The sequence below is a fragment of the Marmota flaviventris genome, chromosome 7 (assembly GCF_047511675.1).
Source record: "Marmota flaviventris isolate mMarFla1 chromosome 7, mMarFla1.hap1, whole genome shotgun sequence".
Taxonomy (NCBI): domain Eukaryota; kingdom Metazoa; phylum Chordata; class Mammalia; order Rodentia; family Sciuridae; genus Marmota; species Marmota flaviventris.
In genome coordinates, this window is record NC_092504.1 from 91920371 (window position 1) to 91945868 (window position 25498).

Consider the following 25498-nt stretch of genomic DNA (forward strand, 5'->3'; position numbering starts at 1 on the left):
CCATCTATTCTCTATCCTTACTGAAACTTTTGACTCTAGTGTTTCTACACTGGAACCACTTAGAGCACTTATTAGAAATTCACATGGAGGCCCCATCCCATAGCTGCTAAATCAGAATCACTACTTTGTGGGCCCTGGATGAACTACATGCTTAGCAAGTATTTAATGTATATCCTAAACATGAAATTTGAGAACTACTGCCCCAAATGTTGGGCAAACAGACCCTCAGGGACTTGAGACCTTATAGTTCCTAGCAACTTGTATATTAACCTGAAACAGTGATTTCAGTGGCAAAAAAAATATATTTTGTGTTCAGACAATCAAATTAAAAATTCTTACACTGCAGTTTCTATGTTGGAGACCATCCAATACATGTTTATTTGAAAGACAGAAGAAGGAAGGCTGATTTTCTCTTGCCCCTCCTGGCTTTTCCCAAAATACAAAAAATGTAGTGACTCTCTTTTCATATTATTAGTTTTTCCTTTTTATTTCTGCAACAAAAATACAAGGAAAAAAAATGGAGGAAAAGAAAAGGGCTGGCTGAAGGAGAAGTTCAATGGCCCTGCCATATGCACAGCTTTCTGATTTGAGTTCCTTTTATCTTTTTGGTTTTCTAATAAATTCTGGCAGGCCATTGTCAGTTTATAATTAACACTAATCTTAGGAAAACCAGACTAACATTGACTTTAAAAAATTACAGGCCAAATGCATTTTAGCTGTAGAGAAGAAAGGCAGGCTAGGAATAAGCCCGAAATGATCAGGAGCAAATGATGAAGGAGAGTGTGGCTTTTGGGGTTAAAATTCAAACCTATTCTTCATCTATTGTTCTTTTGGCCTAATTCAAGTCTGTGAGTGGTTTGGTAGGTGTCATTGTGTGAAAAGACTGTCACTAGCATGGTCTCCTCTGTCATCTCTGAGTACTCATCCACATGCATTTGTCCTCTTATAGCTAGGCTTTCAAGGATGAATAAATTATGTGAACATCTGCCATTTACTTTGGTTCTTCTTTTTAACAGCTTCTTCAGACATATTTAAACAGGTGCAGGGGTACCTCATGAAAGAGCATAGAAAATGAAACATAACAGCAGGACTGTGTTATGTACCGTTGCTAGGATAGGTATGAGCCTTACTTCTGAGGAGCACTGTTGAGAATTCATTTTCAGCTTTGTTTACTTCCTTAATGGGTTTGCAGTTTTGCCATTTGTAATATTTAGTCTTCTCTAGAAAAACTTGATAAAACCAACATTACTTTTGTGCCTTAATGTATTTTTATATTTAATTGTAAAAAATGGCATTCTTTGAATTAATAGCTTTTGTGTTTCACTAAGAAACCCCCAGGAACTTGTTTAGCAGTGCTATTAAAATAGCTTGGAAAGATTTTAAAAATAAGCAGTGTCCTGGCTCCACCCCAGCTCAGTGGAATTCAAATAGGTGGGCTGTGGGGCTCTAGGCATTCATTTTATTTTTTTCCTAATTCTTTCAAGCTCACCAGATAATTTTGATGTGTGGCATGATTAAGTATATTAAATTACTCAAATGTTCACTGGTTTTTTGGTTTATTTCTATCTGTTGTGAACTAATGATTTTTTTTAAAAAAAGTACAATCCAAATAAGTAATTAGAACAATGTAATTCAAGTTGTAATTTTTTTTATTTGTTCTTTTTAGATACACATGACAGTAGAGTATAGTTTGACATATTATGCATACCTGGAATATAACTTATTCTAATTAGGATTCTATTCTTGTGGTTGGACATGATGTGGAATTTCACATATATGAACATAGGAAAGTTATATCTGATTCGTTATACTGTCTTTCCTGTTCCCATTCTCTTCCCTTCATTCCCCTTTTTCTAATCCAAAGTACTTCTGTTCTTCTTTTACCTACCCTCCCTTGTTGTGGGTTAGCATCCACATATCAGAGAGAACATTTGGACTTTGGTTCTTAGGGGTTGGCGTATTTCATTTAGCATGATAGTCTTCAGTTCCATCCATTTATCGGCAAATGCCATAATTTCATTCTTTTTTATGGCTGAGTAATATTCCAGTGTGCATGTGTGACATTTTTTTTTTATCCATTCACCTGTTGAAGCGTACCTAGGTTGGTTCTGTAGCTTAGCTATTGTGAAATAAGTTGCTATAAACATTAATGTGACTGCATATGCTGATTTTAAGTCCTTTGGATATATGTTGAGCAGTGGGATAACTGAGGCAAATGGTGGTTCCATTCCAAGTTTTCTGAGAAATCTCCATACTGCTTTCCAGAGTGGTTGCACCAATTTGCAGTCCCAACCAGCAATGTGTGAATGAACGTTTTCCCCCACATCCTCGCCAACATTTATTGTCATCAAGTTCTAATTTTGGATGATTAGATTCAACAGACATAAAAGTTACTATCAATTTGCTACGATATTTTTAAATGAGCCAAATACCAACCTGTTTGCAGACTGGCCCTGAAAAACTTGAATAAAACCAACTTGATAGAAAAACCATAGAAAACTTTGGTAGGTGTCATTGTGTGAAAAGATTGTCACTAGCATGGTCTCCTCTGTCATCTCTGAGTACTCATCCACATGCATTTGTCCTCTTATAGCTAGGCTGGCCCTGATGCCGGCCCACACTTGGAGCAATGCTGTTTTAAACCATTGCTTCTTCCTGATCACTCATTGGTTACAGATATAAAAAGGCAGGCAAATCACCTTGAACCTTATGGCTTTCTCTTTGTAAGGAAATTTGTGGGAAATTGTTTTTATTCCCCATTCTCCTTTGTTTAAGAATTCTACAAAGTTCAGTTGTAAGAAAAGAAGACATAGTTCTTTTGTAATTTTAGCGAGTCTGATATTGTTAGCTAAAACTGCTAAGGTTAGGAAGGCATATCTAACTCTTTGTGAACTTTGTAACTACCTGTCCTGACATCCTTAATTTTATATTATGATTGTAACTTGGCATAAATATTCTTTTATAATATTCAAATATTTAACTTAATAATTTTCTGTGGACTTTCTTTTAAATGATGTAATTGATCTTCTTTCCAGCCTCATGCTGACTGGGACAGAGATGAGAGGTGTGTGAGGCTGAATGTGTGTATGAGGGACCCAGTCTCTCACTCCATTTTAGCTGGAGAATGAAAATCAGAGCACATTTCTTGACTTCATTCTAGTTCTGCCACTACATTGCAAAGGTACTTTTGTGTAGTAACCTCTAACACTGCAGTAGGGGTCAGATGACATATACAGGCTTTCATTCTGCTGTTTGTGTTAGACAACTTCTCCCATTTTTAGAAAAAAATTAAGGCATGAGTAGACAAATGATGCAGACACTGAGCATTTTTTGTGAGATCAAAACCTAAAGCATCTTTTTAAAGTCTCTACTGATTTTCATTTAGCAAAAGTTTCTCCAAGTGAAAAAATAAGAGATCTGTAAAACTTTTTATGTTCTGCTTATCTTTCTCTCTCTCTTTTTTTTAACCACAGAATTTGTTTAATATGGTTGTAGAAATACCTCGGTGGACAAACGCTAAAATGGAGGTATGGATGTATTCTGTTAAGGAAAATTGAAATGCTAACTTAACGGTGATCTACATTGTTTTTAACTACTTGGCATAATACTTTGAATTAGATGATTGACAGACTTCTTTATAATGAACACAATTAAAAATATTGTTATGCACTTAGACTTAAATTTAAAAAAGGAAAAGTATTCAAAGCTGAGAATACACTTTAGATAGAATGTATTTAAAATTTTTTAATTTTGTCTGTGTACTTTGTTATATGTATACTTTTCATCGCCTTTTCTTTGACAAGATGGCTGATCCTTCCTACATTTTCAAGGTTTCCTTAAAAAGATTTTGAGATGTATTCAGTTCATAGACACAAGTGAAACATTTATTTAAGGTTAATGATAGTTTTAATTTCTGAGGATTTAATTCTCCTAGATTTTTACCATGCCTGTAATGAATGTGTTTTCCTGACTAACTTAAGTTATTAACACTATCTAATAGCCTTTGTTGTTTACACAGTGAGTTTTTTAAAAAATTATTTTAAATTTCCAATGACTCCAGGAGGCTGAAGCAGGAGGATCACAGGTTCAAAACCAGCTTCAGCAATTTAGTGAGGCCCTCAGCAACTGAGTGAGGCCCTGTCTCAAAAAAATAAAAAATAAAAAGGGTTGGAGATACGTAGGTTCAGTGATAAAGCACCTCCCTGGGACCAATCCTGATACTACCAAAAAAAAAAAAATTAATTTTAATCTTTTCCATGAGACATGAATTTATCAAGAATAGTTTTTTTCAGTGTTTTATGTTCTTTGTTCAGTTAGATAAGATCCCTTATGTTTCTGAGCAAAATTTAATTTGTGACCCTTAGATTGTTTAGTTAATTAAGTCTTCAATAACTAGGGATGTGATGGCAAGTATAATTTTATGAATCTGTATTCAGAAAATTATTATTAATTTTTGTTAACATTTTAATAGAAGGGAAAGGTGTTCGATTCTTCTTTTTATATTGTTGTAAGTATAATGTTTCATCATTCTTGCTATACTTCACTTCAAATATAGGAGCAAGGGTGTGTGAGATTCTACCTATGTTAAATAGCGTTTCTTCATTCAAACATGGCTTTAACTTTTTTTTTTTTTAATAACAGATTTGGGTTTTTTGTTTTGTTTTTAAATGACAACATGAATGTGTTTGGTAGGAAAGTAACTTAGAAATGAAATAATTTGGTTAGATTGGGTTCTTTTAACCATTTTATAAAGTTGTATAGCAAATGAACAATTTATATTTTATATATTTATGGAATACAAAGTGATATTGTGATTGATGAATACAATATGGAGAAACTAAATCAAACCAATCAGCATACGTACCACCTTAAATAACTATCATTTTTTGTGCTGGAGGCATTTGAATTTACTTGGCAATTTTGAAATATACAACACACTATTAACTATATTCACTATGCTTTGTAATAGGTCAAGAACAAAACAAAATCTTACTCCTCATTTCTGAGATTTCGTACCTTTTGACCATCATCTACCCAGAACCCTCACAGCCTAGTGTCTGTAACCACCATTCCACTCTCTGCTTTTTTAAAATGTTATATTGCATTTATTTTTAATTGATACATAAAAACATGAAAATTACACATATTAGTAGGGTACCATGTTATGTTTTCATACATCTGTACATTGTGTAATGTTTAAATCAGATTAAATATTTCTATCTCTGCAAACATGAGTCCTTTCTTTATAGTGAAAATTTTCAATATCCTTTGTTCTAGCTTTTGGAAATTTACAGTCCATTATTGTTTTCTGTTGTTGCACTACTGTGCAATAGCACAGTAGCATTTCTTCTATCTAACTGTAACTTAGTACCAATGACTCCTCTCTCTCCACCCCCTGTACTTTCCCCAGCCTCTGGCAAGCACTGTTTGAGTCTCAAAATCTAGGAGATCAACTTTTTTAGATTTCCCATATGAGTGAAATCATGTGGTACTTGTCTTTCAGTGCCTGGCTTATTTCACTTAACATAATGGTCTCCAGTTCTATCCATGTGTTACAGATGGCAAGATTTCATTTTTTTTTTTTATAGTCGAATACTATTCTGTTGTGTATATATACAACATTTTCTTTATCCATTCATCAGTTGATGGAAACTTAGGTTGTTTACATCTCTTGGCTTTTGTGAATAATACTGCAATGAATATGGGCATGCAGATGTCTCTTCCATGTACCAATTTAGTTTCCTTTGGCTATATATTCAGGAGTTTATTGCTGCATCTTATGCTAGTTCTATTTTAATTTTTTGAGTAAGATCTCTACTTTTTCTGTATTGTACTAAATTACATTTCCACCAATGGCACACTTGGGTTCCTTTTTTCAATATCCTCACTAGCATCTATTATCTGCAGTGTTTTTTTTTTTAAATATTTATTTTTTAGCTTTAGGTGGACACAATATCTTTATTTTATTTTTATGTGGTGCTGAGGATCGAACCCAGTGCCTCACGCATACCAGGCGAGCGAGCTACTACTTGAGCCATATCCCCAGCCCATCTGTAGTGTTTTTGATAATAGCCATTCTTACTGAGATGAGGCGATCTCTTTTTGTGGTTTTGATTTGGATTTCCCTGATGATTAGCATTGTTGAGCATTTTTTCATATACCTATTGGCCATTTGTATATCTTTTGAGAACTATTTAGGTCTTTTGTCCATTTTTTAGCTAGATTACTTTTTTAAATAATTAATTAATTAATTAATTTCCTGTTATATGTTCTGGATAGCAACCCCTTTGCAGATGTATCGTTTGCTAATATTTTCTCCCATTGTGTAGTTTGTCTTTTCACTCTTTTTATTATCTCTTTGCTGACCAACAGCTTCTTAGTTGGATGTAATTGCATTTGTCTATTTTTGCTTTTATTGCCTATGCTTTGAGAGTCAAGTCCAAAAACATCATTGCCTAGAATAGTTGTAGTTCCCCCCTCCCTTTTTTTTTTCTTTTTAATAGTATCTGGTCTGACATTTAAATATTTACCCTTTTTATGTTGCTTTTGTGTAACTATGAGGTATCAGGGTTCAGTTTCATTCTTGCAAATTGGATATGCAGTTTTGTCTAATAAAATTTATTGAAGAGACTGTCTTTGTAATGTTGTATTTTATTGGCATCTTTGTTGAAAATCAATTGACCATATACATGTGGGTTCATTTCTGGGCTTTCTAATTTATTTTACTGATCATTGTTTCAGAATTTTTTTGTTAGTATCATGCTGCACTATTACTTTGACTTTGTGGTATAGCTTGAAATTAGGTAGTATCATGCATTCACTTTTGGTGTGTGTGTGTGTGTGTGTGTGTGTGTGTGTGTGTGTGTGTGAGTTATTTGCCTTGGCTACTCAGGGGTATTTTTATGGTTACTTATGAACTTTAGGATTTTTTTTTTTTTGTATTTCTCTTTAAAGCAATGACTTTGAAATTTTGATAAAGATTGAATTGAATCCAGTTTACATTATTTTGAATAGTGTGGATATTTTAGCAGTATTTTTTTTTCAATTCATGAACATGGGATGCCTTTCCATTTACTTGTGTCCCCTTTGATTTTTTCCAAAAGAGAAATCAAGAGAACAATCCCATTTACAATAATAACAACAACAAAACAAACAAAAAAACCTAAATTACTTAGGAATAAACTTCATCAAGGAAGCAATAGACCTATATGCTAGAAAGTATAAAATGTTGATAGCGTATAGAAGTGCTATTGATTTTTTTTTGTGCTGGTTTTGTATCTTGTAACTTTATTACATTACTTTATTATTCTAACAGATTTTTGGTGGAATCTTTAGTCTTTTATACATATATGATTGTATTACCAGGAAACCGAAATAATTTCACTTCTTATTTGGATGCCTTTTATTTATTTCTCTTGCCTAATTGCTAGTGGAAGGACTTCCTATGTTTTGTTCAATAACAGTGGCAAGAGTGAGTATTGTTGACTTATTTCAGATCATACAGGAGAGGCTTTCAGTCTGAGAATATAGTGAAAATCTTTGCAATAACTCAAGATTGTTGGTAATAAGAGGCCCAAGATTAGTAACAAAAAAGCAAGTTGATTAATCTTTATTTTCTTGCCATTTCAAAGATTTTATTATTTGTGTTAGAAATAATGGAATTTATGAATAATTTAATTCCTAAACATATAATTAGTTGTTTCCTTTCCAGACAGCTTTCTCTTACACAGTGCTGTAAATTAGTAATAAGAACTGGCTTTATTTTAAGTCACCTTTGATTATTAAGTTGGAATATGAAAATTTAGTTTGAAAAATGGCAGATTTAAGAAATACTGTTTGGGTATAGGAACAATCATTTCACATCCTCCTCTACCTTCTTTTCCCCTGTGATGTGCTTAGATAGCCACCCAGGAGCCATTGAATCCCATTAAGCAAGATGTAAAGGATGGCAAGCCACGCTTCACGGCAAATATCTTCCCTTACAAAGGTTATATATGGAATTATGGAGCCCTCCCTCAGGTAACATTTTTGTTATAATGGTAAAACTTTTCTGTCTTCTGAAAAATTGCCCTGTAAATCCTGTGAATTACTTGAATTTAAATTGGTTTTGAGGACATGTCAGTTTGAGAGATTTGTAAATTTAAAAGTTTTTAATGTGGAGTTTTATTGTATCAGTAAATTTTGTTTCAAATTATATATATGTCTATATTCAAGTTTTTAGAGTACAAGGCATATAGAATGCTCAAATTTGATATTTTGAGCACACTTCTTTTTCTGGGCTTGGCTATTGTCAGTGAAAAAATTTTAAGCAAGGCTTTATCTGTAGTCCTTCCTTTAATTGTGCTTTTGTACACATTCATATCTGATATGATGAATTTTATGTTTTTAAATACAAATCTTTTAGATTATAAACTTTTTTCAGAACTCATTATAAACAGATGATTTGTATTAGTCACTGTTTTGCATTTACAATTTCCTTGTGAAAACAATGAAAATGGGGACTAATATTGATGGAGAATTTTTCTTATTGTTTTTAATCCTTTCTTGCCCGTGTGTCCTCATTCTTATTAAGCAGTAACTCTTCCAGATTATTTAGTGAGTAGAACTCAATGTGCTGGGTCCAAAGTCTAGATTGTGAAGAAATAAAGAAGCATTTGCTTTTATGTTTATAGAACCTTTTGATCATCTGTATGGAGATTTAATTTTTATGTTTTTATTTATTATTTTTATGTTTTTATTATTTATAATATTATATTATAATATTAATATAATATTATATTAATTTTATACATTAAATCCAAAGATGCTACTGGGGAAATATATGAGAAGGGGATGGGGGTTCAGGCTTAATCTATCCTGGAAAACAGCTGCCAGTGTAGAATAAACATTCACAGGGAAAGAAAAAAGAATTGTTCTCTTTAAGAGCCGCCGGCCTCTGATGCAGTGGGACCACCCACTTGGTTAATTTTTTGGCTGAAGGGGAGCTTCTGAAATGATGTGCTAAGAATGAGAAAGTCTATGGAAACCATGAAAGCAGGTTTTTTGACTTGCCAGGTGCATAAACAGACATTCTGTTTAACCCAACAGTTCAAGGTTAAACAAATCTGTAAAGCCTAGCGGGTACTGAGGGAGAGAGCGTATGGATGAGGGGATGGCCAAAGAAGCCACTGAATCAGAGATAGCATAAATAGTCATATAAAGTAGAGTAGTTGAGGGAAAACTAAAATTTATGCATTTGTTCATGTCTTTAAACGTGTTAAGGATTTACATGCTCCGCAGTATATCAGATGTTGGGTATTCAGACAGATGAGATGCAGATATGCAATCAAGGCAGCATAGTAATTGGCTAACTGAAAGTGGGAATCATTAGTGACATAACTTTGGGTAGGATGCTTTGTGTTCTGTGTCTCACTTTCTTCTGTAAACTGGAGAATGTAAAATGCTTATTGCCCATAGTTGTGTTGAGGTGAAATAAGTTTTTTATATTAGAATCCTGTGTAATGGATGCTAATCAGTTATAATTACTATTATTATTATTATTATGACCAGTACTTTTATTATCATCTGGTCCTTTTTCTGAACCTATTTACAGTATGAATAGGATGATTCCCAGCTAAGTCAGTAGTTACGATGTAGCATAATAGGTGCGACTAACACTAATTCTACTATGCGACTAACACTAATTCTATTATTTTATGATGGAAAAAATTATAAAGCAGATCTACTGACAGCAGGGAAGGAATGAGGCATGAAGGCAAAAACAAAAGAAGCTTACATACTTTTATGTTTAAAGTCATGTTAAATTTTTTGTGTTCCTCTACGTTTGAATTTTCAAGATGCTCTTTTCTGTTGTGATATTAGACTGTTAGATGCAGTAGTTCTTCTCTTAATACAAGATCTAAGGACACGAGTAGCCTGAACATTGAGAGCAAAAGCAGTCCAATAAGAAACAGCAATTGTAAGGGCTGAGGTAGGAGGAGGACAGTGTGGCTAGTACGGAAGTGAAGGAGAGGAAGTAGACTTGCATTCTCTCTGCCATTTTTAACCAGAGATCAAATTGATCTTGCAATGTGTGTGTGTGCTCGCGTGCGCATGCACATGCTCCTGCATGTGCATGAACACTGTAGATGGCATGTGTTCATTATCTACCAAGCAAAAAATGACTAAATTCAATATTTTTTTCCACAGTCGAAGTCATGCATATTGGTTAAGTGAAAGGATAATATAAGATAAAAGCCAGCCCCTAGTCCCGTTTACCTTTGTCTGTCCTCCTCCCTCTCCTCTTCCTGCCTTTCCCTCACTCCCTGCTGGCACTCTGATGTACAGGCGCACTCCCTCCTCAGGCCTTCCCAGCTACTGTGTCCTCTCTTTGGAACATTTTCTCAGATATGCATATGCATATACCTCTTGAAATGTTTGCACAAGTCACCTTCTTCATAACTTGGCCACCTGAACTCATTCTTGCTTCTATATTTTTTCCTCCTTTTCATAACATCTACCAAAATGTAACCTGCTATATAATTTCATTATTTATTATGTTTATTGTCAATTCCTTCTAGCCAGAATGAAGATTTCACAAGAACAGGGATTCTGTCAGATATGTTGATGGATATATTCCAACTGCCCTGCTTAATGCCTGGTACTGAGTTGATGATCAATAAATATTTGTGAAATTAATATTTGTGATAATAATTAATTAATGCATTGTATGTGTTTAGTTTCATAGGCATATATAACTATTGGATTTTGTTCTTTCTTTCTGATTTGCCTTGTAACAGCAGGAAATTTGTCAAGAGCAGTTACCAAGCCAACTGCTTGGAAGAATTTAAACAACAAAATACTCTTTAACAGGCTTGTGATTCATCGGTACGCTGTCATTTCAGAACTTCAGCCATCTAGATTCTTAACCTTAGTAATTCTCCCATATAGTGCCTTCCTTAGAGTCTGAGTTTTCTTTTTTTTTCCTTCCCCCAATTTATTTATAGTACCCAGTTATAATTATTCCAGTGTTATATCTCTCTGAGTGAATATTTAGAATATTTGTCTAGATAATATTATTAAAGGATTAAACTTACTTTAAAGTAAAGATTTCTTCAGTCAATATAATTCTTATGGGTTTATTATTATAAATTTGATTTATTGACCCCCTCCCAATATTATACAGTATAATTTATCAGTTTTAGAGCCCGAGACAAGTGACTAAATCTCTTTAGGCCTGTTTGTACGATCATGCCACTATACCACAAGGATACTGTAACAAACCAGTAGATCAAAGAGAATTTTTAGCTCCATAGCGAGTTCTCAATATTAGCTCAATGATGCCATTGTTGCTGCTAATGGAAAAGGGACTGTTAAAGACTCTTACTCTAGTTTGAAGCTGGAAAAGAGCACGTAAGTGGTTGATTAGCTTTTATTTCCTTTAACTTCATGATAGGAATCCTGATTAATAAGGAAGGAATTCTCAAGACCCACCTAAATATACAAGCTTTGTGTAGTTCAGTGATTTTTCATAGAGATCTAAGTACCCAAGCACAGTGATTAAAACATACCAGATAATATTTATAGATTATAAGATCAGGGTCTCAAGACACTTGCATGAGGATAAATAAGGTTTGTTTTAAGCTAGATCAATAACATTTATTCCAATTTATTCATTTTCATATGGTCATGCTTTGTGTATCATTTTATTTTCCCATCAATAGGTTGTTTATAGCTTTTTGTTATGCCTTTCTTGGGCCCTTTTTAATATTTTTCTGTATCCATAGAATGTATTTCTAGGCATATACTTATGAATCAAATTGTGAGTTATATACCTCGCTTACTTACCAAATTGTTTACAAAAGAAGTTGTAGGGGCTGTGGCTGTGGCTCAGTGGTAGAGCGCTTGCCTGGCATACTTGAGGCACTGGGTTTTATTCTCAGCACCGCATAAAAATAAAATAAAGGTATTGTGTTCATCGAAAACTAAAAGTATATACATATTTAAAAAAAAGAAGTAGCAAATTATGCAATGTGCATATATGAGTACATCACAGTGAACTCCACTTTTGTGTATATAATGTACTAATTTAAAAAGTGAGTAAACAGAAGAAGGAGCAGTAGAGAAAAAGGATCAGGAGGACAGAGGAGGGGTGGAAAAGGAACGTTCTGGGGGTTAGAATGGAGCAAATTATGCATGTATGAATATGTCAGAATGAATCCCATTATTATGTATAACTATGGTGAACTAATAGAAATATTAAAAAAAAAAAGTAGCAGTTTCCACTCCTACCTGCAATACAGAAATCTTTAGTAGTAATGCAGTGGAAAATAAAAGAAAGTTGACCACAGGCATACAGAAGGACTGATGAGAGCAGCCACCCATGAGACTGTGAGTTTCCCTAGGAGGACTTAGCCACTGGAAGGAGGAACAAAAAAGAAAAGGTACCAGTTGTTACCAGTTTCATGTGCCCTATATCCTAACTAGTATTTAGTATTATCAGATTTTACTATATGTTTGAAGTCATGTTGCATTGTGATTTTGATTTATATTTCTTTGGTCATTGTCTTTTAGTAAATTTACAAGTCATTTATATTTCTTTTTCTCTGAATTACCTGTTCATGTCTTTGGACCATTTTGGTTGGGTTACCCTTCTTATTTAGATGTTCAAGTCATTTTTTAAATTCTGAATACTAAATGTTATCAGTTTTATTAATAAATATTGAGATTTTGAACTTTCTCTTGACATTTCTTCTCAAGCTTAACTGTACTTGTCCAGTTGTTTCTCTGCCTAGTTATGCACCTAAAACTCCACAAGAGGGCATGCTCAAAGTTTGGTCAAGATTTCTTCTGAAGAAATTATATTTTCAAGTAAAATTGAGGCCATTTAATGTATATCTTTGGCAATAAATCTAAAACCTTGAGCTGGGGATATAGCTCAGTTGGTAGAGTGCTTGTCTTGCACACATGAGGCCCTGCATGCGTTCAATCCCCAGCATCACACACATTAAAACAAAACAAAAAAAAAAAAAAACAACAACAACAACAAAAAACTCTAAAACTGTTAATAATAAATTATTAAAGGCAGAAGTGGAAATAAGAAGAATCAGTCTGGATATGTTTGCTGGTATGGAAAATTGTGAAGAAGTGGCCCTAAAGTCAACAACATTGTATAAGTTAAGAATTGTATACTTGTATACTTATTTTCTCAATAGCAGGAAATAAATTGGTAGACAATATTGAAAGTGGAGTTCTCAGGGGAATGCAGACCAACAATCAGGACCCCCGACCCAAACCAGATCCTATACAAGTTTTACGAAGACAATTTTTGTCTCCATATAAAGATGGGCCTTCTTAAAATTAACACTGATCAAAATGGGCTAAATTAGCTCATGAATTTGAAAACACCCTATTCACTGGTTGTGTTCATATAGATTATGCATGACTACTAACAATCACAGAGTTTTAAGGCTAGGATATACCTTAAGATTTTCTTATTTGAGTCATTCTTTTTTTAGCTGAAGAAACTGAGATCTAGATGTCTTAGTCAAGGCAGTTTGTGGCTGAGGTAGGATTAAGATCTAGTTGTCCTAGCATATGGTGGTGTTCATTCTGTGAGAAGGAGTGAGGTCAATAGGGGGTCCAAAGAGGTTCCCAATTAGAGAAAAGGAATGTCTCAGATATTTTCTGATTTTTTTTATATAAGTTGTTGAATTTCAGTTATGCCTTGGTCCCATATTGCTTTCCCCAGCACATTAAATAGCATTCATCATCACAAAATACTATACTATGACACTATCCAGGGTAGGATGTCCTATTGACTGTGATCTATTCATTTCTATTTCTGGCTTGGAATGAGTTCTCAATAAATATCTTACTATTTGATTTGATGCCTGGAAATAGGAAAATAATAGCAGTAATGGGAAGATTAGGGGAAAAGAGAAGCTCCACAAAAATATACTTAGGAGATTCTGAAAATAAGAAAGGAGATTTGAAAGATGAGAACCACAAAATAGAATTGTTATTGTTATCAAAATTTGGATATCACAGATAATGAGTGAGAGTATGAATTCTAATTCCATTCTAATCTACCATTTAGAAGCTGTGTGAGCTTGGGCAAGCTGGAATGCTGTGTTTCAGTTTGTTTATCTGAAAAATAGGATTAATGGTACATTCCTCACAAGTTGTGTGTGTGTGTGTGTGTGTGTGTGTCACTTAGAAAGTGTCTGTCACCTATAACCAGTCTGTAAGATTAGCACAGTTGAGGCAATGAAATCTTGTTGAACATGATTCTCTTTAAAATAAGATTGGGTCAGTTTATTCCTAGATGTACTATACTAAGTACTACAAGTAAAATATTGGAGTTTATCTAGGGTTGTAAGTCAGTGTCCAGTTTTAGTTATCTACATAAAATTAGAGAAATTAAACTTAGGTGTTCTGAAATCTAAGATAATATTGATAACAACCTTGAAATGACATAAATCTCTTCATCTCTTACAATGTAAATTGAAGACAAGTTTAGCAAACTCATATGGTTCCATTCAGAATCAAGTAATTATGAAAATTTGGGGAAGCAGTAGTGCCTAGGGGATATCTAAACTTGATAGCCAAGTTCTGTTATGCTATTTGTTTATTAAAATGCAACATGAGTTTTGTAGCCAACAGAATAAAATTTTGCCAGTAAACTGGAGAGTTGACATCTTTGCATACTTTTAGCAAGACCTTGAGATATAATGGCAAAGATAGAGGATTTTCTTTATGTAATGGATAATGTCTTATTTTTTTCATTTGTGAAGGGAAAAGTGTGTTTTTGCTGGTGGAAGTCATTTGAAGAATAGGAAACTTATTTTTTAACTCGGAAAGCTAGATCCCTATGCTGTTACCATGTCAGAGGAAGCAGTGAGTGACAGAAGCCACGATTGCAGCATCAGTGGAAACACAGAAACAAGGGCCTAGACAGTGAGAACATCCAAACCGAAACTCTGAGAGTGAATGTGAATTTAGTCACTGACTAAACTTGGAAGACAAGTGTGTCTGGAAATACCACCCACTTTCAGATGGATGAAAGACAGAAGAGAGGAAATACTATAAATCTGTTTTAATTATTATGATGCTTAGGGACGTACTGGCATGTTGGCCTTGAGCCTATGTAATTTCTGAGAATTTTTGCTTTGCATTATGACTGGCTGTAAAACTTCATGATCATTTGGAAAGATTAAGATACATTACAGTGAGTATTAACCTACATTTCTGCTTTTTTTTTTTTTTTAGACTTGGGAAGATCCCCATCAAAAAGATAAGAGCACAAACTGCTGTGGAGATAATGATCCTATTGATGTTTGTGAAATAGGCTCAAAGGTTTGTTTTATAGACTGTGTTAATTCTAACATGTGTTTTGTTTTATTCATGCCATAAAATTTCATTTTAGCCTCTAGTTCTTCCATTCTGCAAAGTTTGAGCCTCTTGATTCCTCTGATCCTCAGTCTTTTCTGTCTTTACTTTCTTCTCCATAAACAGAAGAGAGTAATCTATAGCACACAGAATCCAGCACACTGCCTGATTTGGTAAATAACACAGCTGGGCTTGTTCCCATACACATTGTCTATGGCTGCTTTTGCACCACAGGGACAGAGTTGAGGAACTGTAGCAGAGGTTTGCAAAGCCTGAAATATTTACCATTGACCCTTTACAGAACAAGTTTGCCAAGCTTTGTCTTGCTACCTGGCTATTAGCCAAACAGAAACTTTAATATTGATGAAAGCCAACTGGTACCTTTTCTTTTTTGTTCCTCCTTCCAGTGGCTAAGTCCTCCTAGGGAAACTCACAGTCTCATGGGTGGCTGCTCTCATCAGTCCTTCTCTATGCCTGTGGTCAATTCTTTCTTTTATTTTCTACTGCATTTACTACTAAGATTTCTTGGTATATGCAGAAACTTAGCTCTTCTTACTCTGTTCTCATTCCCAGCAGAACATCTCATCCTTTATCTTGTACAGTTTGTGGACACCGCAGATAACTCCCTTACTTTCCCCCCCAGACCTGAGCCTGCAAGTGTTCTTTACTCCCTCCTTCCACTTGTGCCCTAAATTCTGGCCATCCTCCATATTAAATGCTGATATTTTCATATCCTTTTGCTTTTCTGTATTTATTATTGGCTATTTCCCCTTTACACAAAGACTTGTGAAGAGTTTGCAACACTCATTTCCTTCTCCTACTTCCCTTATAATCTTGAACTCATTTCAAATTGTTTCCATATCCCACTTCCCTCCATGATTTCAATGAAACTGTTCCCACTAATGCTACTGAGAACTTTCTTTGAGTCAAATTCAACAGGCTCGTTTTATAGGCTCTGTTTAACTTGATTTGTTTTAGCATTTTATATTGTTAACTTCACTGTCTTTCTTGAGTTAAAGTCACTTCTGCTTTGATTATACCATAATAACTGGTACTGTATCTAATCATTCGGTTTCTTCTTCCTGGCTCCTTTTGAAGTGTTCTTCTTCCTGTGCCTTAAATATTGGCTAGGCTGAGGGTATGTTCTTGTCTGACTCCTGTTCTTATGTAGGATCTCTCTTGGTGTGTCAGACCTTTGGATTCATGGTTGCGCTCTCAAGTTGTTAACTTCAGCTCAGATCTATGTGCTTAACTGCCTCTGTGTACACTTGGATGTCTCCCAGGCTTCTCCATCTCATCATGTTCTAAACTGTTTTCATTATTTTCCTCTCTCCGATTTACTCCTCTCAATATTTGAGTCTCAGAGAATGACATCTCTTCTCCTTCCTTTTCCATTTCCAGGTTCTTGAGGTAGAAACTAAAGGGTTTTCTAATATTTTCTCAATCATTCTTTGCTTCTCTTTGTCCAGTTAATCATGAAATATCGATTCTGTTTCCAAAAGAGCTTTTAAATCTGATTCTTTCCATTCACATTGCAGCTAGCTTTGTCTTGTCCATTTTTGTATCTTATTTGACTTATTCCTGAAATTAACCAGTTTCCTTGCTTAGTCCTATTTTTACAGCCATCACTGATTCCAGATTCTTATCCTGCTTTACTCTTTTAATACCTGTCCCCTACCTCTTTTTCTGGCTTCCTTTCTTGCCACTCCTTGTTTCCATACTGCCATTAGCTGTACTGGTCTTCTTTCAGTTCCTATTGTGCATCTGTTCTCTTGGGTCCAGGTCTTCATTACCTCTATGAAGAATGGAACATTTCTCCTCCCTTCACATTATTTACTTCCCTATTATTTTCACCTCTCTTCCAATCGCTCATCTTTAGATCTCTGCTCAATTATCACTTCTTCTGGGAGGTTTGCCTTGGTGTTCCATAAACTGCTGTAATCACTGTTCGTGCTTCTGAAGTGCTAACCATGCTGTGTTGTCTAGGTGTCCTCTCTATGGACTGACTGCAAGCTTAGGGAGGACTTGACTCATCATTGTGTTTGCTACTAGTGTGGAGTGCCGTGCCTGGCACATAGCAGGTACTTAATTTAAAGAATGCCAAATAGGACCATTATCTGTTGTGTTCTTTTAGTTTAGATTAAATCAACTGTTTTTGGAAACTCACACTAGCACATTGGATGAGGAAAACCTCTTGTTCTTTGTTTACTAATATTATTTTGTTGCTCTTCTCTGTTTTCTTTTTCATCTTCTTCATTTTCTGTATTCCTCCTCCTCTTAGTTTTTTTCTTCTTTTTTTCTCTTCCCATACTTCTGCCTCCTTTTCTTTTTCCTCTCTCTTTCCCTCTTTCTTGTCCCTGTTCCAACTTATATATCTGGTCTTATATAAAGATAAGTTAGAATTCATATATGCATGACTATAATTCCTCTCACTGTACAGCAGAAATATGACTGAGTAGTAAACTTTTTTCCCCAAACTTAAGCTATAGTTTTAGGAATTCCATTTTTTAAATATTTTTCTTTCCAGAGGGTCAGCAAAGTATGTATAAAATAAATAGATTAGAAGGAAGGAGGATAAAATATTTTAATGAGTACCTCTGACCCAGATTCACATCACATTCCCAGAATCTTATTTTATAATAATAACTAAATAACATTGCACTGATCAAAAGATTATATATTAAAAAACCTATTCTGAGGATCTAATCCTGGGGGCTGTTCAGTTTATACTTAGTACAAATTATTAACCCATTTTGTCCCATCATCCCAGATGTAGAACAACTGTAATAACTTAAATCAAGCAACAAATGTACCACTTATGGTAATTTTTAATAATATTTGAATACTTTTTGTTTACACTGAGTTGAAAACTTGGGACTTAATGGGTTAAGTCAGACTAAACGTTATGCAAGGACTAAGTGTGAGTGAAAAGAATAAATAAAAGTGTCTTATTTTCACCCATGTAAAAATGTGTCACTGTATATCTAATTAATGAGATCATTATCCAGAAGAAATCATACAAAAACATTAAATCAGATCAGTTGGTTCAACTTAGTAACACTAATTTGTTACCAACAGAAAAAAGAAATAACTCTCAGAAAACTTGATACAAGTTTTTAAAATAAATGTGTTAATGTCACTAACTATGCTGATAAAACTAATTATTTTAAGTATAAGTGATTTTTAATGCAGTATATATAATTACCACTGAAAGCATATTTTTACACTTTATAAATTTTGGTAGACAGTAGGTATGTATACATAATTATTGAAAAATATGTTGACTAATTGTTATGATTTGTGTAGATGCAGTATTAATTATATATGATCAGAGGAGTATACTTCAGTGTAGACCAGAATATTGTGATTTACAAGGGAAATTATCATAAAAAAAGAGCAGGGGACGTATACTAGAATATAACATTATTAGAAGTCTTACAAAAGAGAAATGAATTCCTTGGCACTACAGTTGCCAGAAAGTAAAATATTTCCAGTATATTCTATAATTTATAGTTTTGTAGACCTGACTACGACTTAAATCCAATAAGTACTAAAATACTGGGGTGGTTGTTGTTGTTGTTTTTGTTTTTTCTTCTTCTGTAAGAACAAATTTCTTAGTTTTGTCTGGTTTTGTTTTTATATTTCACCTAGTTTTCTTCAACATTTTGGACTTTTTCCTTCAATATGCAATATATTAAAAATTATATTAATGTAAGCAAAACTAAGGACAAATCTTCCCTTGCAATCCTGCTACCATAATAAATTATGTTTTTTTCCTCGTTTCCTTCCTCCTGGGATAAACATATAAATATTTTGTATTTATTAGACATTTTTCCAGTGTATTTTTTGTTATAGAATTTATATACAGAAATTTTTATGAATGTAGCTTTTCTCTTTTAATTTTTTTTGGGATAACTAGAGGTATCTGGTGGAATTTCTAAAACGATGCCCCAGTGATGTCTGTTCTAATCCCTGGAGTCTGTGCATGTAGTGAGATGTCACTCCCTGGATTATATTTATCAGAACAGTTTAGAATAGGGTAGTTATCCTGTATCATCCATGTAGGCTTATTGTAATTACATGAACCCTTAAAAACAAAGTTCTCTGGAAGTGGGCAGACCAGAAAGTGAGAGGTTTGAGTAAGTAGAGCACATCCTTTCTGTTAAAAGATGGCTGAAGGGAAAGTCAGTGAGGAAGAACGCTGTGACTTCAGAGAGCAGTCCCTGTTTGACATTCAGCCACCACAAAAAATCAAATTTAAGTAGTTTCTTGTTTGATTTTGACTTGGTGAGGCCCTAAGCAAGAAAATCCAACTATGCTGTGCCTAGACAGAAACTGGAATGATAACTTTATTACTGTTTTAAGCTTTTTGAGTTTATAACTATGCGGCAGCAGAAACGTAATTCAGAGGATAGCAGGCTTTAAGCAGTTTTACTTTCCATTGTATTCTTGGGTTGATTGGATCCAGGTGAAGTTTAATCTCATTTGAATTCTGAATCAACATAGAACTTTTGTTATAGACCCACATTGTATTCTGCTTATACAAAGGTCCTGAGAGTTGGCACTTGGTCAGTGTGTGCCAAAATCCTTGTGGAGCCAGAGAGAAAAAATTACTATCTATTGAAACCTCTTATGCTCTTGTTTATGTATCTGTTATTTCCTTGGCTCTTTGCTTCAACTCTATGGGGAATAAATGATATAATCTTCATTTTACTGTTGAGAAACTAAAGCCAAAATATTGTGTAAAATAATTTGTCTCAGGTCACTTCTTGGAGAAAGAGAATTCAACCCCACAGATTTATGAGTTTAAAAATCCTGACCTTTGAAATTTTTCCACAACAGCCAGAAAAGTTAGTAATATTCTTACTGTGATTATACCTAAAACTTTTGAGGGATACCTATGCTTTTATTTTGGAATCTCAATCACTTTCAAACATGTTGAACTATATTATTCCCACAGAATTGGTAATAAGATCTATTATATACGTTCATTCCCTCAGAAGGGTAGGCTGATGGGAGAAATGGGAAAGTAGACTTCTTATAGCAAGAGCAGTTTATTCTTTTAGTTAACAAGATTCTCAGTCATAATTGTTCCAAAAAAGTCATAAATACACAATCACCATCTAAAGAATAAATCTTGGTTAGGGGCACCCCACTTTCTTTTGTGCATAGTCATGAGAAGAGTGCTTAAATCTGCTGCAAGGAGCATTTTGTAGAAAGTCTGTTTTTAACACCACATTAATAGGCAAAGGAAAAAGCCAGCTCCTGAAAGTTGATAATAGACTGAGAACCACAGACATAGAGATTTTTAACGTTATGTTTTTTGAGGGATTATGTATTATTCATTTGGTGTCTGACAGAAGACTGAACATTATACAGTCAGCATAAATTTGTTGAATTGATTTAGGTTGAATTGATTTAGATTGAACTGAAGTGTAGAGGTTTCCTAGGAACTTTACCATTTATTCCTAAACATCTTTTCCGGAATTTTTGATTTGAGTTTTCCTTTCCAGTTTCTAAAGGTATTGTAACAGAGAAGTGGTTTGTTTGAAATAAAACTACCCCTTTCTGTTACCTTTGAGATCAAAGTGTCTTATAATTAAATGAAACTTGATGTTCTCCTGGACATGCTTCCTGCTTTCCTTATAACCCATAAAAAATCTGATCTGTTCTTATGCTATTTGAAAATTCAAAACAAATTATATTTGAGAAATAAATAACATTGTACTTCTAAAAAGTGTATATGATTCCCAGGAATTCTAAAAGACACCTCTCCACCAGCTTCATCACTAGATAGATAATATACCTTCAATATATAATATTGAACTGTCCTGGAACATCCCTGGCTTCCTCCCACTAGATGCTGGTGATGCTTCCTCAATGGTGAAAATCAAAAATGTCTCTAGACATTGCTAGATGTCTCCCAGAGGGAAAAATCTCTGGTTAAGAGCTATTCATCTGGTACATCAGTGAGTTAACCAGTGTAGCCAGCTTTTCACTGGTAATTTGAACATTTTTGTTTTATTAAGGGTCTTACAGTTCTTTGTATGGTGGCCTCTAGAAGCCTTGACCTCAAGGCTACTTTCTTTGGTTCTTCTGAGAGGGTGCTGGATCCTGGTTCAGCCTGATTCCTTTTCACCAGATCTTCTCTGTATATGTCCTCTTTAGAATAGAGAACCACCACCACTAAACACTTTCCTAGGCAGCTATAAAATCTTTCTGTGAAGTACTTTCTTCAGTTTTAGTACGTGGCACACTTGGATCTATAAATATAACCCATATTTTTATAAGAACTTATCAAATCTTCCTTTTGGACTTGGGAATCTTAAGTACTTGTCAGATCTTCCTTTTGGAGTTAAAAAGCTGGAATTTATGAAACCACAGTCCAGACTTGAGTACTTGAAATATTTTGTGATTGCAGCTGATGAGAAGCATGACCCTTGGGCTAGGAGGGGGATGGGAAGGATAGAGGCAGCCTTTCAAATCTCAGACAATTGAGACCTAAACTATAAAGGTAAATTCTTTGTTAATAATGTCACTTACTATGAACAATGATGCTGTTGTATTTCTTTCACAAATGTGGTTTTAACCTTTAACCCCTGGAGGCTTGTAAAAAGAGCAGCTGAGCTGATCAAACATTGGCTTGTGTGAGTTCCTGCAAGATTAGTTCAGAGGATTCCCTATTTAAGTCTGCATGTTTCCCATTGCCCATCTCCAAAACCAAGAACATTCAGAGCCTCCAGGAAGCTTTCCTTAGTTTCAAAGAGAAATGTTGGAGTGTATGAAGTTCACCCTAACAGGCAAATGCAAGGAAGATATGCTTCTTCTGTTAAGACATAGAGAAGTGGATTAAGAAATCTGGGGATTGGTGTTTCTGTAATGATCCTAACAGCAATAGTTACATGCCTTTTTATAGAATTAGATCACTGCAGGAAATGACGTATGAAATGCCACTTGGAAATCTGATTCCCTACTTTTCATTTTTTAGGTGTACTTGTTTTTTTTTATTTTTATTGTTGGTTGTTCAAAACGTTACATAGTTCTTGACATATCATATTTCACACTTTGATTCAAGTGGGTTATGAACTCCCATTTTTACCCCGTATACAGATTACAGAATCACATTGGTTACACATCCACTGATTTACATATTGCCATACTAATGTCTGTTGTATTCTGCTGCCTTTCCTATCCTCTACTATCCCCCCTCCCCTCCCCTCCCCTCCCCTCTTCTGTCTCTACCCCATCTACTGTAATTCATTTCTCCCCCTTGTTTTTTTTTTTTTTTTCTTCCCTTTCCCCTCACTTCCTCTTGTATGTAATTTTGTATAACCCTGAGGGTCTCCTTCCATTTCCATGCAATTTCCCTTCTCTCTCCCTTTCCCTCCCACCTCTCATCCCTGTTTAATGTTAATCTTCTTCTCATGCTCTTCCTCCCTACTCTGTTCTTAGTTACTCTCCTTATATCAAAGAAGACATTTGGCATTTGTTTTTTAGGGATTGGCTAGCTTCACTTAGCATAATCTGCTCTAATGCCATCCATTTCCCTGCAAATACTATGGTTTTATCATTTTTTAATGCAGAGCAATACTCCATTGTGTATAAATGCCATATTTTTTTTACCCATTCGTCTATTGAAGGGCATCTAGGTTGGTTCCACAGTCTTGCTATTGTGAATTGTGCTGCTATGAACATCGATGTAGCAGTGACCCTGTAGTATGCTCTTTTTAGGTCTTTAGGGGATAGACCGAGAAGGGGAATAGCTGGGTCAAATGGTGGTTCCATTCGCAGCTTTCCAAGAAATCTCCATACTGCTTTCCAAACTGGCCGCACCAATTTGCAGTCCCACCAGCAATGTACAAGTGTACCCTTTTCTCCACATCCTCACCAGCACTTATTGTTCTTTGACTTCATAATGGCTGCCAGTCTTACTGGAGTGAGATGGTATCTTAGGGTGGTTTTGATTTGCATTTCTCTGACTGCTAGAGATGGTGAGCATTTTTTCATGTACTTATTGATTGATTTTATGTCCTCCTCTGAGAAGTGTCTGTTCAGGTCCTTGGCCCATTTGTTGATTGGGTTATTTGTTATCTTATTATTTAATTTTTTGAGTTCTTTGTATACTCTGGATATTAGGGTTCTATCTGAAGTGTGAGGAGTAAAGATTTGTTCCCAGGATGTAGGCTCCCTATTTACCTCTCTTATTGTTTCTTTTGCTGAGAAAAAAACTTTTTAGTTTGAGTAAGTCCCATTTGTTGATTCTAGTTATTAACTTTTGTGCTATGGGTGTCCTTTTGAGGAATTTGGAGCCCGACCCCACAGTATGTAGATCGTAGCCAACTTTTTCTTCTATCAGACGCCGTGTCTCTGATTTGATATCAAGCTCCTTGATCCATTTTGAGTTAACTTTTGTGCATGGCAAGAGAAAGGGATTCAGTTTCATTTTGTTGCATATGAATTTCCAGTTTTCCCAGCACCATTTGTTGAAGATGCTATCCTTCCTCCATTGCATGCTTTTAGCCCCTTTATCAAATATAAGATAGGTGTAATTTTGTGGATTGGTTTCTGTGTACTCTATTCTGTACCATTGGTCAACCCACCTGTTTTGGTACCAGTACCATGCTGTTTTTGTTACTATTGCTCTGTAGTATAGTTTGAACTCTGGTATCGCTATACCGCCTGATTCACACTTCCTGCTTAGAGTTGTTTTTGCTATTCTGGGTCTTTTATTTTTCCACATGAATTTCATGATTGCTTTCTCTATTTCTACAAGAAATGCCGTTGGGATTTTGATTGGCATTGCATTAAACCTATAGAGAACTTTTGGTAATATTGCCATTTTGATGATGTTAGTTCTGCCTATCCATGAACAGGGTATATTTTTCCATCTTCTAAGATCTTCTTCTATTTCTCTCTTTATGGTTCTGTAGTTTTCATTGTATAAGTCTTTCACCTCTTTTGTTAGGTTGATTCCCAAGTATTTTTTTTTTTTTTTGAGGATATTGTGAATGGAGTGGTTGTCCTCATTTCCATTTCAGAGGATTTGTCTCTGATATACAGGAATGCCTTTGATTTATGCGTGTTGATTTTATATCCTGCCACTTTGCTGAATTCATTTATTAGCTCTAATAGTTTCTTTGTAGACCCTTTTGGGTCTGCTAGGTATAGAATCATGTCTTCTGCAAATAGTGATAATTTAAGTTCTTCTTTTCTTATTTTTATGCCTTTAATTTCTTTCGTCTGTCTAATTGCTCTGGCCAGTGTTTCGAGAACTATGTTGAACAGAAGTGGTGAGAGAGGGCATCCCTGGCTTGTTCCAGATTTTAGAGGGAATGCCTTCAATTTTTCTCCATTCAGAATGATGCTAGCCTGAGGCTTAGCATAGATAGCTTTTATAATATCGAGGTATGTTCCTGTTATCCCTAGTTTTTCTAGAGTTTTGAACATGAAAGGATGCTGTACTTTGTCGAATGCTTTTTCTGCATCTATCGATATGATCATATGGTTCTTATCTTTAAGTCTATTGATGTGGTGAATAACATTTATTGATTTCCGTATATTGAACCAGCCTTGCATCCCAGGGATGAATCCTACTTGATCATGGTGCACAATTTTTTTGATATGTTTTTGTATCCGATTCGCCAGAATTTTATTGAGAATTTTTGCATCTAGATTCATTAGAGATATTGGTCTGTAGTTTTCTTTCTTTGAAGTGTCTTTATCTGGTTTAGGAATCAGGGTGATGTTGGCCTCGTAGAATGAATTTGGAAGTTCTCCCTCTTTCTCTATTTCCTGGAATAGCTTGAAAAGTATTGGTATTAGTTCTTCTTTAAAGGTTTTGTAAAACTCTGCTGTATACTCATCCGGTCCTTGGCTTTTCTTAGTTGGTAGTCTTTTGATGGCTTCTTCTATTTCCTCAATTGATATTGGTCTGTTTAGGTTGTCTATATCCTCCTGACTCAATCTGGGTTGATCATATGACTTAAGAAATTTATCAATGCCTTCACTATCTTCTATTTTATTGGAGTATAAGGATTCAAAATAATTTCTAATTATCTTCTGTATTTCTGAAGTGTCTGTTGTGATATTGCCTTTTTCATCCCGTATGCTAGTAATTTGAGTTCTCTCT

At 34.7% G+C, this 25498-nt stretch overlaps 1 protein-coding gene across 3 annotated transcripts in view; it reads left to right on the forward strand.

The window, feature by feature from the left end:
• Nucleotides 1-25498, forward strand: part of Ppa2 (inorganic pyrophosphatase 2) — an 80422-nt gene that overhangs the window by 12742 nt on the left and 42182 nt on the right. For all 3 annotated transcript variants that reach the window (XM_071614494.1, XM_071614495.1, XM_027935470.2), the window contains exons 4-6: nucleotides 3474-3527; nucleotides 7900-8019; nucleotides 15250-15336. In XM_071614494.1, coding sequence (XP_071470595.1) covers nucleotides 3474-3527; nucleotides 7900-8019; nucleotides 15250-15336 — 261 coding nt within the window. The remainder of the gene's footprint in view (nucleotides 1-3473; nucleotides 3528-7899; nucleotides 8020-15249; nucleotides 15337-25498) is intronic.